A 19,886-nucleotide genomic window follows, 5' to 3' on the forward strand; every position below is an offset into this window, starting at 1 on the left:
TCCATCACTACATCGAAATAAATATCAGAAACAGTACTACTAATAAAATGTTCTGATTAACATGCTTCATTCTCTCTTCACTCCAGGAATACTTATTTTTTCCTTTTTTTTAAATACAAGTAAAAAAAGAGTGTACCTGGTAGGGATATAGTCCTCTGTTGGTATGGATATATAAAGAATTTTCTGCATTTCCAACCACCCTTGCTAAGAACACCACATCAAATGTTGTGTTTGTGCCTGGTGGTACAACCTACAGATAACAAACAGTAATGTTACAACTTCAGACAAATATTCATCTTGTTGAAATCATAATGTTTCTATACTTTACACAATAACACAGTAAATATCCTTTGTGTTTTGTGGCATAGGCCATCAAGTCAAGCAAATCAACGCTATGTCTCTAGTAGGCACAGAAGGATGTATTCATTTGAGTAGCTCTTCTTTTGAATATGCCATCCCAAAAGTTAGAAACCAGACTAAAGAACAAGTTTAATGCCTTTTATCTTCAACTGTTTTATACCACTAGATATAGCTTATATTATTCTGACCTGGCCTTGATATATAAAACATGTCAACATGAATGATGAAGAGTCATATTGACCAATTAGAAAACACCTATTAATTCATGTGACATAAATATAATCCTGCTGCCCTATCAGAAGACAGCTATCAGTTCATGTGACTAAAAGATAATCCTGCTGACCAATTAGAAGATACCTATCAGTCCATGTGACATAAAATAATTATACAGTTCTGTTGACCAATTATTAGGCTGCTATGAATCATTTCTTGAACATATCATGTGCTATACATGTACATACCTTGTCTTGAAAAAATGATGAATGAAAATGCGGCGTACTGCCAGATATAGATAACATTCTAATACTATTTTCTGAATGTGGATTATGAATAACAACTGTTTCTATTTTTGGCATACCAATAGGTCTGTGGATAAAAACAGATATAAAGTAAACTGGTGTACAGTGTAGTTTCTAGACTCTCCAACAAGAGTCAAACATATCGAGATGGAAGTACTTTCTGTGTCTACATTTGCCCTTTACAAACTGTCACAGTAAAATTCTCAAATGCGTGACAAGTGTTTTTCTAATGGATGGTAAGTATGTAAAATCTAACCAAGTTCCTAATCTTCATTTTACCAGAGTTCACTCCCAAAATTATGGTACAGTGCTTGGGAAAAGTTAAGTTTACCAGGGTTTCCCCCTTCCTATTACCAGGGTTCCCAGCCCTTAACAAACACTGAGGAGGTTCCCAGCCCTTAACAAACACTGAGGACAGCCAGATCTTCAAATCAGTCAACAATACATTTGTTTTCACAAACACATCTAAGATAGTGATTTGACAATTGATTGTATCAGGCCTAGTAAAAAAATTGTGTGGTTCCGATTACGCTAAATATTAGAATAGGTGGGGTAGGTAGATTTTTTTTAATCTTATTTTATTATATATATTTTTCATGTGTGAGTGTCAAGTTCAGGTTTTCCGTTGTTTTCCAAATGGTCTCTGTGTTATTTATTTCTTCCCATCAGATGTACAGCCATTACAGATAGTACGAACAGTTTTATATAATTGCCTTTTTAAGTTGATGGCAGTTTCCGCATCCACTATTTATCGTGAGACTTCACAATTTCTTTTCTTGAATGATTCAAAAATGTTTAAGGTCGGCAGTGAAAAAGGTGGGGTTGGGCAACCGGAACCAAACAATTATTTTTTTTAGGCATAACCTTGTGCAATGTATACTTTTAATATAACGTTATTTTGCAGTAGAGAATAGAAATTAAAACTATTGCATTCAGACTATACAGCATCCAACTTGGTATATCAGTGTCTATGAAAAGTATAATGTATTGCTGATTTCTCCTAATCATACTGAAATTAGACAATTATAAATTAAATACTTCCCCAAATTCCCACAAAAATAAATTTCATGGTAACTCAATAGTACATATTAAACAGATATGACAAATTTGTGTTGTACACAATACTCTGAGGACGATTTCTTTTGAATTTTCACAATCACAATTTGATAAATAATGCATCAGGGTTCAGTGGTTATATAATGCAAACTAATACTTACTGTTCACCAAAGTCTAACATGGGTGGTTCTATTAAAACACCTCCACTACCAGGTTGTTTAATACTATCGGTTTTTCCATTACTACAAAAGAAGTAATACACTGAGTTACAAAATGATGAAATAACTCTAAAAGTATATGCTATAACTTGTATGTTGCAACAGTTTATCTACGATGAGAGGAAACACTACTCAAGGAAATAAAGACATTTTCATAAAATTAGTGTACTGGAGTGTCATTTCATGATTTCACATCACATAAATTTTAAGAATGTGTCAAGAAACATCAAATTGAAACTTATTTCATATTCATTGTCTGTGCATTGGTCCAGCACTGCCTCATGGGAGTCTGCAGACATGCACATGTATTAGATGAACACCAATTATATAATCATGTCCAATAGGTATCTTGTTTGAACGTGCATAAGCTGGCTTGAAAGTGTATAAGTCAATGACATAGACATAGGTTGCTTTGTCCTGGATATAAATCCTGTATTCTTTGTTTGAATGTGCATAAGCTGGCTTGAAAGTGTATAAGCCAATGAAATAAACATAGGTTGCACTGTCATGAACAACCTGGATATAAATCCTGCATTCACTGTTTGAATGTGTGTAAGCAAGCTTGCAAGTATATAAGCCAATGAAACAGATTTGGGTTGTCTTCAACAACCTGAAGGTATGTATCCTGTACTCTCTGTTTGATTGTGTATAAACTGGCTTGCAAGTATATAAGCCAATGACAGAGACACACATACGTTGGGTTGTCTTTGCACTCGCAGTGTTCTCTGTGGTCGTACTTTCACAAGTGTAGCAAGTGAAAGTGCACCAGAAAACACAGTGTCACAGTGAAAAAAATAACCCTGACTGAGTACCCACACCAGCACTAATTGGGCATGGGGTTCTGTTATAATAACATATATGTTTATCAAAACAGTAAATGTCCATAAAAATTATACTGTATACGATTTGTGTGCAAGGAACAATCTTGCCCTCCTTTATATGTATATATGCAATGTTTTCGATATCTCACTGCACTGCAAATACCAGTAGTATGTGTGCACATCGGTGCAAGTCATCACTGGTATGATAAGTAATGACTTTAAGCATATGGAATGATAATTCATTCATGTTCAGGGCCATCAAATATCCTGTCAATGTGAAAAAGTCTATTTACACCATACATTTGATCACACGTCAATGACTATCTGACGTAACACCCTACATGTATTATTCATATATAGATAATTACCATAGATATATGAATGAAGTCTATCACCATACACTATCTTTTCAGATATAGACAAATAAAACATCACTCAAACCTGTCATCATACACTGTAGACACAACAGCACTACAGTCTATCTTTTCAAATAAAGACAATTAAAACAGATCACTAAAGTCTGTCATCTATCATACACTATAGAATTACTGTAACAATGTACCCATTCAGCTACAGACAATGACAACAGATCCAAAATGATCAGGTTAGCAGGTACATTTCCTAAGGGCTATATCTTTTTAGGTGAATTCCACATGAAATTTAGTGTGACCTCCTCATACTGAATTATGTATGCCAATATGTGTGAATGAATCCATAACACAATCCTACAGTTTGTCTATGTTAAACATCAGGACCTTTTTTTAAAAAGGTTGATTTCAATTTGGTACTAGTATATCAATTTTGTTAATAGGTTTACTTCATCAAGACGTGACTAATTAAAGGAAAATATTTCATTAATAAAATATAAGATAATTTTTCATTAGTAATTATCGACATTATAGTAATATTCATATGTGTGTACACCTCCAAGAAATTATATTACAATATTACAGTCTTGGTCTGACATGAATTTGAACACTAATCTATAACTGTCATTGTAAAGGAAAGTGTTCTATATTACAATATTACAGTGTGTCAGTCTTGGTCTGAAATGAATTTGAACGCTAATCTATAACTGTCATTGTAAAGGAAAGTGTTCTATATTACAATATTACAGTGTGTCAGTCTTGGTCTGATATGAATTTGAACACTAATCTGTAACTGTCATTGTAAAGGAAAGTGTTCTATATTACAATATGACAGTGTGTCAGTCTTGGTCTGACATGAATTTGAACACTAATCTATAACTGTCATTGTAAAGGAAAGTGTTCTATATTACAATATTACAGTGTGTCAGTCTTGGTCTGACATGAATTTGAACACTAATCTATAACTGTCATTGTAAAGGAAAGTGTTCAATATTACAATATTACAGTGTGTCAGTCTTGGTCTGACATGAATTTGAACACTAATCTATAACTGTCATTGTAAAGGAAAGTGTTCTATATTACAATATTACAGTGTGTCAGTCTTGGTCTGACATAAATTTGAACACTAATCTATAACTGTCATTGTAAAGGAAAGTGTTCAATATTACAATATTACAGTGTGTCAGTCTTGGTCTGACATGAATTTGAACACTAATCTATAACTGTCATTGTAAAGGAAAGTGTTCAATATTACAATATTACAGTGTGTCAGTCTTGGTCTGACATGAATTTGAACACTAATCTATAACTGTCATTGTAAAGGAAAGTGTTCTATATTACAATATTACAGTGTGTCAGTCTTGGTCTGACATGAATTTGAACACTAATCTATAACCAGTGATTGGGAAGTCAACGCGCCCCGCGCCATAGTCGCATTTAATTGAAAATTGGCACACTGAAATCGACTTCTTGGCGCCCACAAAGGCGCATTGTGGCTAACAGTGAAATTTAGACACTTCAGTAATGGAGTGCCGATTCGGTAGAGGCGAAGTATGGAAGTACATTGTAAACCCAACTCATGTCAGCTGTTTGAAATGATGCCCCCACACGTCGTCTTTTGCAAAGCAAATCTGAATACTTATACTGTTTCATGTCCCTCTATCCATGTTTGACTATTTAATACACGATACACGCGTGACCATTCCCCGGGTATAGTGAAACAGATCAAACCAATACGATTCAAGATATTCAAATTAGTATGCCCTTTGATGACCTCGCCTGACCGTCACTGCGTTCATCATGCATGAGAAAAGACGTCAACTCCTTGAATGAATGTTACGATCAGTGATTATGATCACCGATGTTTCAGAATAAATACTTGAAGCATAAATTTATCAACACAATTACTAATCTTGTAGGTAACAACTCAAATCGCTACCACAGAAAACTACCGTCGCGATGTCCACTGTAACAAGTAAATTAGTGAAGTTGAAATCTTTGTCGCATGACTTCGTATTTAAAATTATGTACGGATGCGTAGTCTTTCTAGACAGTAATTTTTAGATCAGTTAGTATTTAAACTACGTTTCTGAGTTAATTATTCGGTATGTTATTGACGACCCCCATTTGTAAAAACGCTGTACAAATTGAATGTCAGCGTTCGCCCGGCCACATTCAACGGAATGAAGCTCAATCATAACAATGGTGGCTGTCAAAATCGAAGACGCAATTTGACCATGTTGTTATTTCAGTGAGTTTATTCAGCAAGAAAATAACGTGTTCTATGTTTTTGTACTTCCTACATGATGTGATGATCGTATTTTTTACCGGTACAACTTACAGCCTACAATGAAACCATGGTATTCGTACTGCTAACTTAGCTAGTAACACTGACACGATTCCGTGTTCGTGTATTAGGGGACATTTCTGAATACACGAAACCAGTTATTGAATGTGTAGTGGATATTGATATTCAGTTTGAAAAATTAAAATCCTGAACTTTTTTTGCGAACGGTTTTGTCATTTCTTAGTAATTATAGGGCTGACTTTATGTCAACCCGGAAGTACATAGACACGAAAATAGACGAAGTGACTTGTACATGTAATTAGTAACAAAATTTTACTCTAACTGCTGGTAACCTTCAAATTTATTTATTTTTATGTTGTAAATACATACTAATATGCACTGAGGACAACATTATAAAGACTTGCTCTATGGGAAGGTAATTTTTTGTCTTTTAAAAATGCATTAGTTAGATCAATGTGTACCAGAAATGTTATGTAGTATTTAAGCTAGAAATAAGACCACATCATATCTTATTATCCCCCCCCCCAATTAAGACAAACTACTCACAGAAAGCAAAAAAAAAAGAAGCTCCAAAACATAAAAAAGAGAACAAAATTATAGTAAGGAGTTGATGATGCACAAACAACTACAAAGAAATAGACAGTTCAATTACAACACAGGGTTTGAAATAAATATGGGGTTCGGAAAAGTGAATTAGAAGTAGAACAAATACTAAGAGAGATGAAGAGCCCAAGTGAACAAGCGAAAGCAAATTTTTTGCAGGACTACTACGTTATCAATTTTACTAGTCCTGTGGGATAGTGACTTTTTGACTCCAGTGTCGAACCCTGCCATGTCAGGCTTACAACGGTTGCATGGCTTCATACGATACAGACTTACGGTTCTCGACTTGAACATGCTTCTCTACTGTACAAACAATAACAAGCAGAAATATTACTTTACTTATTATGGTTACTTCATTTTAACTATTTCGCTTTATTGTTGGATCATGAATGCTAACTTGGGCTCATTAGAATTTCTGGATGGCCCATTCAAATTGAAAATGGCCCATTCATTTTTGCTGGAATGGGGCCATTGTCACATTGGTGTTTTGAGACTTCCCAATCACTGCATAACTGTCATTGTAAAGGAAAGTGTTCTATATTACAATATCACAGTGTGTCAGTCTTGGTCTGACATGAATTTGAACACTAATCTATAACTGTCATTGTAAAGGAAAGTGTTCTATATTACAATATGACAGTGTGTCAGTCTTGGTCTGACATGAATTTGAACACTAATCTATAACTGTCATTGTAAAGGAAAGTGTTCAATATTACAATATGACAGTGTGTCGGTCTTGGTCTGACATGAATTTGAACACTAATCTATAACTGTCATTGTAAAGGAAAGTGTTCTATATTACAATATTACAGTGTGTCAGTCTTGGTCTGACATAAATTTGAACACTAATCTGTAACTGTCATTGTAAAGGAAAGTGTTCAATATTACAATATTACAGTGTGTCGGTCTTGGTCTGACATGAATTTGAACACTAATCTATAACTGTCATTGTAAAGAAAAGTGTTCTATATTACAATATGACAGTGTGTCAGTCTTGGTCTGACATGAATTTGAACACTAATCTATAACTGTCATTGTAAAGGAAAGTGTTCTATACTACATACTACGGGCAATGGAAATGCTCTTGTAGCACCATTGACACTCGCTGCAATAATGGAAATATAGTATTGGAGTGTCCCTTTGTCACTGCCCTGGTTTTCGTACCAAGGGACCCATGCAAACTTGTGTGATTTAGACGAATGCTACCCTTTACAACAATGACAACGTTGTTAATTTCATTATTTACCCGAGAATTAAGACGCCATCTCAAAAGCAGCAGTGACACATAAATTAGATTTCAAAGAAATTAATGTAACTGAACACCACAATACATGTAAATGAAATGAATTGAGAATATACACTAGAGACATTCTACCTGTTGAATATGTACACGTATGCCAACAATTTGAACTCAAAAATAAATCATTTGTCCTTTGCTTTGCATCAAACTAATTCATTTCACATATTATTTCTGCTTGAATAAACTCAAAGGAGGTTTTGGACAATTCAACACTTAAAGTAATTGATCAGTTTTGTACTGAATAGGCAATGATGATGATAACGTATTAATAATTCATACTCTTCTTTTTTCCATTTTGCCCCGAGTAGCTACACAGTAAAAGTGTTGACATTCAAAGAATATGCTTCAAGGACTGTTTAGTGTCTTACCTAATTATTGATCTAACTCAATAACCACACATTAGACTTGATTGTGTATAAGTCTGCTTCTGATAAGAAAGTTTTTATTTTAATGCACATCAATAATTGCTTTCAAGTTAAACATCCTTATGTGTACAATGAAATTACAAGCATTACAGCTGACCTAGATTCTATCTGTGGTGACAATAAAGTTGTGTTTTGGAGGCCAAGTAAAACTATTATACACTTCTCAAGGACAACACAAATGAAATATCCACTAATGTTGTCTTTCCAGTATCAATTAAAATTACAAACCAACATATAATATGTTCAGCCTCTCTGACCTTGAGTACCTGATAATAAGTCATTTTTTCTCTGGTGGCAGATTCCACAAGATCCCCCCCCCCCCCCCCGCCAGCCATTGAGTCCATAGCAACCATATGAGGGTGGTCAAGCTGAAGTGTCAAATGCTTAGCAACATTATTGTTCTCAATATCATCTCATGTATTATATAGTATATGATAGTATGGTTGTAAAACGATGTGCATATGGGGAATGTAAGTCAGATTCTCGATATTATGAACCTGACTACATGCTTTAACTTCAAAATTCTCAAGACCATAAACACAACCGGAGAAATGCCAGTGTTGATAAAAGGCATGTTATTGGGGCGATAACTTTGGTGTACATATCAATCAATCAATCATTCAAAAGAATTTGTATAGCACCAAAATCGATGATGTAATGTTCTATGGTGCTGAACAAGAACAATAGTAGATCAATGTAAAAACTTAGAAACTCTTGCAAACAAAAGTGTCTTGATATCCTTCTTGAATTCATTGACAGTTGATGAAGAATGAAGTTCCATTGGTATACTGCTCCATAAGACTGGCACTGCTCATGAGAACGCACACTCATCGTATGACTTTGTATTACAACGGGGTACATGAAGTAGACTTTTGTTATTTGAGTGAAGTGATGAATGAGTTATGGGTTTACTGTTCATTAATCAAGTTAGCGATGCAACCAGGAGTAGTGTTAATGAGTGCCTTGTAGGCGATCAGTAGTACTTTGTATTGAATCCTGCAACAGATAGGTAGCCAGTGAAGCACAGAAAGAACCGATGTGATGTGATCTGTTTTCTTTGTACGTGACACATCCTAGCTGCTGTATTTTGGGCATGTTGAAGGGGCATAATGTCTTTAGCTGGCAGCCAATACAGAAGGGCATCGCCAAGTTTCGATGATATAAATGCATGAACAAGTTTCTGACAAACTTCCTTTGTAAGGTACTGGCACATGCGACCTATTGTTTGGAGGGGAAAAAGATCTGATCTACATGTCAAAGAGATGTGCTTCTTGAGAATATAATGGTCATGAAATGTTACACCAATGCTACGTCCTGAATCCAAAACAGAAGAAAAACCCACAAAATCACAATAAACCATAAACTACAATTATTGCAGCTACAATATATAACATAATACAGAACAACAGAATGTCCTGTATGCAAAAGTGTCTAATTTGAGTTTAACTGTTAATGTCAATGAGAGGTCACTACAAAATGCATTTATATTGTAATAAGTAAACACCTTACAAGGTGTTAAGTTCCAGCTTATCTGTTACATCATCAGTGGTGTAACAAAACTAGACCTTCAAAACAACACACAAAATTATCATTTTGTAAATAGTCTAAACAGAAGGTTGACTACTGATTGCTTATGAGGTCAAGGCACTCCCACCACATTCTTTCATTCTGTATGGTGTACACCAGTGTGCCCTCTAACGATAACCAAATTTTGTTGTTTTGAGCCAAAATGATAAAAATTCTCATTTCTTATGAGTCACCCACATAGAAAGAGATAGGGGAACACCAAATTTTGGTGCGTCACTAGAAATTGTGTGCGGTAATGGCGTGTCAAATTGGATTAGAGGACACACTATAGAAGTGTTTTCAGTAAAAAACAACAGCAACTTATACACCAAAGGAATACAAACAAAACAGTATGCAAACTAGCTGTGCTGTTATGTAATTTGTGAGCATGGTTTGACAAAAATATCAACAATAGATTTGCTGAGTAGCAGCTTACTTAAAGTCTAGTTTTGTTGTTGTTGTTCTTTTGTGTGTGTGTGTGTGTGTGTGTGTGTGTGTGTGTGTGTGTGTGTGTGTGTGTGTGTGTGTGTGTGTGTGTGGGGAATTGCTCCCAGCGATCTTCTGTTATGCAGACATATACACACAATCACACATAATGCTACAGAGATCCATTCAGGTTTGGGACTAAGTGACAGGGCTATGTTGCATGCTCTATATCATGTTGCTGTGGAACTGTCAAGGCTTTCCCAGTCAGTCTAGTTCCTATATGGTATTCTTACGATTTACACTGGTTTAGTTAGAGATGACATTGACATCCAGACTTCAGCTAAGGGGCAAGATCAATAGTTCAATGTAGGTAGAATAAAAAACTAAATTCTTATACTTAGGCCTCAGACACCCCACCCCCTTCTAACTAAATTGGCCAAAATTGAAAATTGTTTCAGACAGCACAATCAATTTCATATCAGTATTAGTACAATGCAGTGCTATGAATACAAAGCCAGTATGTACTGAGTAAAAAATAGTGCTTTTGTGGACACTTTATTTTAGCAAAGATTCTTCCATTTCCAAATTTGACATTTTTTAAAGAAATATTTGTATTTTGGCCTACAAAACATCAATTAAAAGTAAAATCAATTTTGCATGATGCAAACTAAAATGGTTCAACCCCCCACCCCCACCCCTCCCGACCCACAAAATAAAAGAATTTAGTTGCTTTATCCTACATTGAACTATTGATCTCACCCCTTACTCTGATATCAATATTGTCCATAGATTTTAAGTACAACTACTTGCACTATTCAAAATATTCCAATGTATATCTTATTATTACAAGAAAAGTAATTAATTATCTTAAGTTTCCATTGACACCAGTGACAACAACAGGCTGACATGACATGCCTTCAAGTTCACCTCTCAACTGACACCAGTGACAACAACAGGCTGACATGACATGCCTTCAAGTTCACCTCTCAACTAACACCAATGACATCAGGCTGATATGCCATGACTTCAACTTCAATGACCTTGTCTTTGACCCCTGACTACAAAGGTAAACATCAATAAATTCAGAACAGCAAATTCTACCAGGAAACAAAAAGAATTTTTTTTTTATTTTCAATAATATTTTGGCTTCACATGGAAGATTTTTCAAAACATATTTTAAATATGATAATAAATGATTCTATTTTCTCATTTTATGAATACAAACTCTTTTACCTCGTACAGCAGACAAGGGAGGGGTGTAACCATAACATGTTTCTAAAAATCAATAAAGTCAACTAAGAAAATATCAAAAAGGCAATTCAGTGATTGCAATTATTAGACCTTATCTAAACTCAATAGACTGTTCAATCAATGGCTCTTATCACACAGTGTTGAGATCAGAAAATTTACAAATGCATACGATGTACATGACCTACTTTACCAGATGGAAATTTGTGCATTACTCTTAAATAACTGACTGAATAGATCCATGCATGGGATGGGGATATTCAAAATATCAACATTTAGCTAACTTATCCCTGTATACTAACACTTAGGAGCAGTCGATAGGACTGAGTGATGTCAAGTCTGGCAATGACATTTTTTCAAGACAGTTTTTAGTACATCGATGTATGCCTATTGACATAGATTTGAGGAAAGAAATCAACAGATGTAGATATTTGCAAACTTGATTTGACTATCATGATCATAGTGCTGTATAATTAATCTTCCCTTGGCTGGCACAGACCTATATCAGTACAGCTGTCTAATATAACTATCCTAACTCCCTGGGAAGCATACAATCCATAAAAGCCTGTCAAATATCATTTGAGCTGTCGATTTGAATACATTGTTGTCTGACTTCAGAGGGATATCAGTGCTAAGTCAGTTGGTCAGTCAGTCAGCATGAATAATAGTGGTTGGACTGATAGCAGGATTGGTATACAGAATAGACTGGTTGGTTTTCAAGGGGTTCTGAACATTGCTGTGTGTGTGTGTGTGTGTGTGTGTGTGTGTGTGTGTGTGTGTGTGTGTGTGTGTGTGTGTGTGCGTACGTGCGCATGTCTGTTAATGTATGTCTACATTAATGTATGTATGTATGTATGTAAACAGTATGTATGTATGTATGTATGTATTTATTTAGTGTGTATGTATATGTGTAAGTATGATGTATGTATGTATGTATGTATGTATGTATGTATATGTGCATGCATGCGTGTGTATGTATGTGTTTGTTTGTTTTTTTAAGGACAATAGCCATTCTAATGAAAATATGTCTGTGTATGCCTGTTCTGAACACAACATTTGGCACATGTGATGTTTTTCTACCACCCTCCTTTCTCAGTTTTCTCTGCCATGTTGTCTGCTTTGTACATGTACATGGAAGATGATAAGTGGTAAGTGGTACAATCTACACTTCTGTTTGTCAATCTAAGACCACTGTTGTTCATATATTCTGACAATACCAGTGTTGATTGATTCACACCTTTAAAGGACTACTACAGTAGCAGTAATAACCTACACGTTACCAAAAATAACTTTTGTGTCCATGTTAAATGACAAATACAAATCTCTACAAAACATGACAATATACAGAGAAAGTAAAAATGACTGAATTTCCAGTTGGGTGTGTTAAGTATTAATATTACATAACTGACATTAACATAATTTCATAGTTTCACAATTTGTACAACCCACATCCTATTCAGCTCACAAATATATAGCAAATCCCATAACATGAACACCTTACAAAAATACAGTCATTTGTGATAAGCAGTAGATGAGACATCTGGAGAAATTGAATTATTCACAATACCTAACCATGCAATGGATTGAGGACTCAACCTCCTCTATTTCACCACTGATATGATAGGATCTGTACACTTTCTCCTTTAGATTGTTCCCACAATGAAGACAACATAACATATCCAACACAATCCAACTTTGCACACATTGGTGTCTGCCATGAAATGAAACCTCCAGAAGTTGGCACTATTGAATATGTTACAATTGTTTTTATTTTAGCTATGAATGCATGGGATAATACAAGTAACATTAGTCATGTTTACATACAAGTGATAATTAAAGTACTCATTTCTAAATGTAATCCCCTTGAAAATATACACATATGATAGTTGTGCCTACAAACATCGTAAGGGGTGATCGTACAATGCCACACAAGCTCAATAAATGAACTTTGTTCATTTAAGAGAACCTCCCACCCCACCCCAAATCGAACATTCACAAGTGTGACATTGACATTTTATGTTTAATGTAAACCATGATGAAAATCGTAGTGGACACACCACTACGATTGATGCATGATTGTAAACATATTGAAATACAACCGGAAACCCAGCACTGTATATCACATAAGAAGTAATTTTAATCATCTTATCAACATCTCAGTAGTAAATACAGAATTTGTTAGCATTGAAGGCGTGAAAGTGTTTGAAATTTGGTTGGAAGTGTGAAAATCAAGTTCAGCAATTGCACTGATGCCAGACCCCCTTCCCTCCTAAATGAATGAATTTCATTGTGATCATCCATAGGTGCACCTGAAAACACAACAAATGATATTTCTGCCACTCAAATATTTGTATTGATCGACCTCAGACAAATAATACACTGTTCAATGCCAAATATAGCAAGTTATAACCTGAACAGTTAAATTCCAGAAATCCAAATAATTTCAACACCTCAATTTAGCTGACTGCCATCATGGATAACCCATACTACAGGGATACCAAACACATTCCCAATATTTGTGGGCCTTTGTTTAGCCATTAGACAACTTGACTTCAAATAATGCAATACCATTCAGTTAGTCACTCAATGCCAATATTGGAGTGGTATGATCTGATCTTAAAAGCATAACTATTGTTTTCTGTGGATGGTTTTAAAGACAGTGAATTATAAAAAGAACAGCAGTCAGAATTGAGTTCTGTGATCACTGTCTGCAAGCAGGAGTCTTGAAAGTCAAATTATTTTAGTTTCTTTTTCTGTATGTAATTTACCAAAATCACCTTGTGTGTACTGGGTATGTGGGTAATATAAAACACTTCAAATACAAAAAAAATGTCCTTGCGCAAGAGATGTCGTGATAATTCCAAGGATGACATGGCCCTTTACGTAAGTGAAACTTGTCACATAAATGGAGGATTTCAAGTACTTCCTACACAACAGATCACACAGAGTATACTCACTCTTGTATCAAAGCATTACCATATATCTATTTTTTAATGAAAAGAATATGTGATCCACAGACATGGCTTTTTGGCAGCTATCTCAGAGGAAAATTACAAAATACATACACCAGATATAAACAGATAATAGGTTCAAACAGAATTGTTATTGTTACTGTTTAGAAATTTGGCAATAATACACTTACTTTTTGTCGTTCACCCTTATATTTTGACCTGTTGGGAGTCCCAATCCATCCTGAGTCTGTTGAAAGAACATGATTAATTTAAATTAATTCAGTGTAAACAAAAACAACACCAGACATTTCCATCCAAAGCAGCTTGCGTTTGACACATCAAACATTTGCATGGGAATGTAGATAACATGTATTTCGCCCCAATTCCAGATCGCTATGCGGTTTTTTTTGGACGAGTGAATTCACTGAATTGTTCTGTTCTGGCCAGCCGTCTATGACTCTATGTTTTGTTTCGCTCACTTCCTTAAAATGACGTGTAGTTATCAGCCCATAACAACACGGATAAATTCTCGTTTCACTCCAGATCTAGTCACATTTGACATTAAACTATTGTCATTCTTCAATTTCTATGGCAACTGATGTGGGTATTTCATCTATTTATATATGTAACAGAGTTTGAAAACACAGTAGATGTTGACACTCACTAGAATGTGCGTTCCGTCCAGTTTGATCTCACGAAGCCCCTTCGTCGTCGCTGTAGTTTGTACAAATGCTGTTATTTGAAACGAAACGATAAGCAAAAGAATTACACATTTTATATGAAATATTGGTATATATCGGTACAATATGTGGGAAGGATTCGGAATTACTGATAGGAGTATATCTTGTCGTGATACGATGTATTTGACAATGCTTATCAACTAGTGTTTACGAACATTTGCATATATTCCAACCACAGAGTTCACACACTCGTAACGAGTATACATGCATTTTTGACGGAGATCTCCCCTGTTAATACCCAAAACGCATTATAATATATATCATACCTGAGCCATGGGCTTCAGCTAGGTGTCTGTATGTTGGAATAACTTGTAGAAGGCTTAATAATACCGTAAGCCACATCTGAATAAGGCTATTATTTTGTGTGTAGCCACTATAACCCGCCATGCTCGCTGTCTCGTAGTCCCATTACCAACACAGCAACAACAGAATTTTATCAGAAATAGTAGCAAATTCGATAATAAATAGCACTTGTAGAATAATTTCTTTTATTAATTTAGTCAAATCTTGTTGACAGTAAATTTATAAAGGTTTGTAATATGCTTAATTATGTATAATTTACCAAAACTAGCAAACTCAACTAGCTAATTTCTTTGAGTCGAATACTACAAATGTACAACTATATATATTTGTAAAAACACAATTGCGTACCAGTAAATCCACGCACGAATGCAACATGTATGTTGATTGGTCAAAGTACGTTCCGGAAAAGTGACATGTATTGCAAAGATGGGGACATGGCCCCAGCCGTAAATTCTGTATTATAACAGGTTGATACGCATTACTTTATACTGTAACAGATGGGTAAGCGTATCGACAACTGTTGTAGGGAAAGTGAATTTGTTACTTCAATTATGTACCCTATTGTACGCCAATCAAAATGCGCGTTTCATACTGCAAGAAGTCACACCTCCAAATGGCTGAATATTTGTGACGTCAGAAAAGGTGAGCCATTATACATAGGCCTTGTGTCATTATTTATAGGAAGAGAACGAAGAAGTGAAAAGCGTATATTTAGTAGTCAGTTTGGCAACCTTCTCCCAAACCTAATGTTTGCATTTGTAGGGAACAGCGAACTATGGTTGTTGACACGCGGAAAACAAACCTTTTCCGGCCATCTGTGTTTCTTTTGATATGTGCATTGATTGACACATAAAAATGTGAAATGAGTTGTCTGACACCTACATGTCAGAGTATCAAATGTAAGATCGTGTCTCAGTGGCACTGTCGATGTTGTAGTCGGAGTTACAAAAAAAACTTGGCACAATGTCAATAATAATGTCGTTATTTGATTTCCAGCTGCTTGTGAAATAATACTCGTTATTTTCTCTTTTTTGAAAGATTTACACTTCTTTTCAGTGCAGTATTATTATTATTATTATTATTATTATTATTATTATTATTATTATTATTATTATTATTATTATTATTATTATATACAAGGAAGAGAAGAACGTTCGATAAAATTCCAGTAATTTAAAATTGCCATATGAATGAGAAATATATATGATAGATTTTGATAGTATTTTTTACTTGAAAAAAAAATTGAAACATAAACCAAAACCCACGTTTATATCTCAGTAAAGAGTGAAACAAATGTGGAAAAATATTGTTATTGTGAGTACAAGAAGTGGGTTGTGAACAAACTGGGTAAACAAAATAATCACTTGTAATCCCAAGTAAAGATAAGTCAATAAACTTTCTATTCATGGTGATGTGTCAGACACAGGGAAGCAACATCATATATGTACAGATTTGACTAGATGTAGTGTTATGGCAAGTTGTAAAGGCCAGAAGTAATATTCTTTTTATGACTAGTTTTTTTTAAAACCATTTATTTGTTGTATTTCATAGGATTTTATTTCATGTGAAGACTACTTTGTTTAAAACAAGTTTCTGTTTTTGTTGCGATTTTTAGTGATTCATGGGATTTTTTTCTTGTGTTTACCTGTTTGTTATAAATTGTTATAAATCATTTTCTCTATGCATATTTTTACTTATTGAGTTACAAACATGGGCCTGATCTATGTCGTTTCATATTGTTGTTTCAAGTAGACAAACACAGTTAATTCAGAATAAATACTCATTTCTTTAATATCTATCCATATAACCAGCAAAATCAGCAGTTGGCAAGTATGTACTGGTATAAAGCAGGCAATTAAAAGAATGTTTTTGTCAATTTTCAGGAGGCTTTGGTAGCATTTTATACTCCAATACTATTCATTTTTATACAAATAATAACCCTGTAATTCTAAGCCTGTGCCATCTTTGAATTGTATAGAAAATGTTGCAACATCACTGTTGTACAAAGTGGAAATCAACAAGTCACTGTGTGTGTGTGTGTGTCAAATAAAGGTAATTAGTTATTCAATGGGATAAAGTTCATTTCGATGGTTACAGAGAGAGAGAGACAGAGAGAGAGAGAGAGAGAGAGAGAGAGAGAGAGAGAAAGTATATTAACAGTATTGTGATTTTGTGATTGACTGACAGATGGATTAATTGCTAATTGCTGATTAACCACCAAGTGATTGACTGATTGACTGAATAATGGATTAAACGATTGATTAGCCACATTGGATTGATTGATTGATCACCAATTGATCAGATTGATTGACCACCAATTGATTGATTGATTGATTGATTGATTGATTGATTGATTGACCAATAACTGATCTCGTGAATGTCCATCAATTCATTAATTGGCCACCAATTGATTGGTTGATTGGAATAATTACCGATTACCGATTGATTGGCTTCCAATTGATAGAGGGATTAATCAATTGATTGATTGATTGATTAACCAGCAATTGATTGATTGATTGATCACCAATTGATTGGATTGATTGATTGGAATAACTGACCTCCATTTACCGATTGATTTTCCTCGATTTTATTGATTGATGGATTGATTGACCAGAATGTCATTCATTGGTTGATTGATTGATTGATTGATTGATTGATTAATTAATTGATGTATTGATTGATTGACCATGAAAAGATTGATTCGTTGATAGATGGATCAACTACAAACTAATTGTCAATTGATTTATTGCTTTCTGTTTTTGTTTCTGTTTACTCGGTAAAACTAACAAGTACCATGTTGTGGCTGTAACAGCACTGATCTTGTCCTGAATATTGCAATAGATTGGAGAAGACAGTGTTATTTGTGAGATTGTTTCACTTGTTACATTGTAAAGTCTGAAGATAACAAGAGTGTTTGTATGTATTTGTTTAACTTGATAAGCAAGCAGTTGATTAGATTGATGGATTGATTGTTTGACAGATTTACCAGCTATTAGTTCTTTGATTGATGGCCAACCACTTTAATGTTTGGTTCAGTAATTGATTGATCTGATGAATTGCTTTATTGATTGATTGATTGATTGATTGATAACCAATTGATTTGTTGACTGATTGATTGATTGATTGATAGATTGCTCACTGACTGATTGATTGATTGATTGATCATGATGAAATGCTAACCAGCAAACCGTGCACATCATGTTCATTCTGTTCATTTGTGAGTTGATGCAGATTCATACTCACCCCTGTTGGTATCTTTTTGTGGCATTTTTCAGTATTTACATTCACACATACATGCACACACACACACAGTACTTCACCATGCCTATAGCACTACTTAACCAACCTAATACCTAAGTTCAGTTGTGCTAAAAATCACAAGGACACATGACTGCTATTCCATACCTTTATACAAATTTATAATTCAAGTCACACTTCACCAAAGATAAATAGAAAATGACTTCAATAATGAAGTAAACAACTCCAAAAATAACAGACTGATGAAACAATAAACTTTACATCTTGACACCAACTCAATGCCAGCCTCTTCACTCTGCTGCAAATCCTCAAGCCATCAAGATTAACAGCTGTATACTTTCTATCCTGTTATCTAACAGTAAAAGCTGTCAAGCACACCTGATGCCATTTTAACATAACTGATTATGTTCACACAGACAGTGAGCTTTGCACATGAAAATTTCACAACTGTCTTCTAATCTCAAAAAACAACAATTAAAGTTTTTTAGGAACACATGGTCCCTAAAACTAAATGTTTTGTTGATTGTTGTCCATGATAAGGTCACAATATATTCATCAGTATAAATAGTTAACACCATTATTCATTTGTCTGACTGAAACATAACATATTATATGATTCCGTACAGAAAATGGACATAGTACATGACACTGATATATACATGTATGAGACATGGTCATTGCCTCAGTCTCCCTAAAACTTTCCTCTGGTGATAGGTGACCAAGGTCAAAGGTCATTTTCTGAACAGAAAGTTAATTTCTGATAGTACAGGTGTTATTATATTGTGTGTCTATTTGTGCAAAACTGTCAAAGTTATGAACAAGGAGTAAATAGATAAAAGAACAGATGTAAACATACATGTACACATAGACACCATGCTGTGCCCATTGGGGAATACATATAGAGAACATGTGCACAAAATGCAAACAACATTCTGGTTATAATATTGTTGTAAGATTGACACAGTAAATACAGGCTTACACTGCCCATGTAACATTCAACCAAAGCTTCAGAGACAACAGTTAAATCCTCTCTATATATAACATAATATTACCTGCCAATATTACACAAATGTTACTGGTATGAAACTGATGATAAATGAGTATATTTAAAAATCAAACCATGCTACCTCCATATGATCACAAAGAACATGGTACACACTGGGCTACCTCCATATGATCACAAAGAACATGGTACACACTGGGCTACCTCCATATCACAAAGAACATGGTACACACTGGGGTAGGCTTAGTTAATTCTATGTTTCTCATTGTATTCAAACACCTTTAAAATGATGGATCAGTTAGTTGGTGAAAAAGAAATTAAAATTTTTTATAAAGTATTAAGTGTACGAGTACTTTCAGTTTATAATTGAACTTTAACAGTCTGAATGACTTACAAATGACAAAGCCAGAATGA

The 19,886-nt window shown here is 34.5% G+C and overlaps 1 protein-coding gene across 1 annotated transcript in view; it reads right to left on the reverse strand.

Annotated features, from left to right (window-relative positions):
* Positions 1–15,310, reverse strand: part of LOC144438845 (transmembrane protein 131-like) — a 37,447-nt gene extending 22,137 nt beyond the window's left edge. The window contains exons 1-6 of the mRNA XM_078128034.1: positions 15,175–15,310; positions 14,833–14,900; positions 14,360–14,415; positions 2,096–2,176; positions 822–945; positions 137–250 (exon numbers count right to left, since the gene is read on the reverse strand). Of these exons, the coding sequence (XP_077984160.1) occupies positions 137–250; positions 822–945; positions 2,096–2,176; positions 14,360–14,415; positions 14,833–14,900; positions 15,175–15,295 (564 nt within the window). The 5' untranslated portion in view covers positions 15,296–15,310. The remainder of the gene's footprint in view (positions 1–136; positions 251–821; positions 946–2,095; positions 2,177–14,359; positions 14,416–14,832; positions 14,901–15,174) is intronic.
* Between the last annotated feature and the right edge of the window lie 4,576 nt (positions 15,311–19,886).

The sequence above is a fragment of the Glandiceps talaboti genome, chromosome 8 (genome assembly GCF_964340395.1).
Source record: "Glandiceps talaboti chromosome 8, keGlaTala1.1, whole genome shotgun sequence".
NCBI classification, from domain to species: Eukaryota; Metazoa; Hemichordata; class Enteropneusta; family Spengelidae; genus Glandiceps; species Glandiceps talaboti.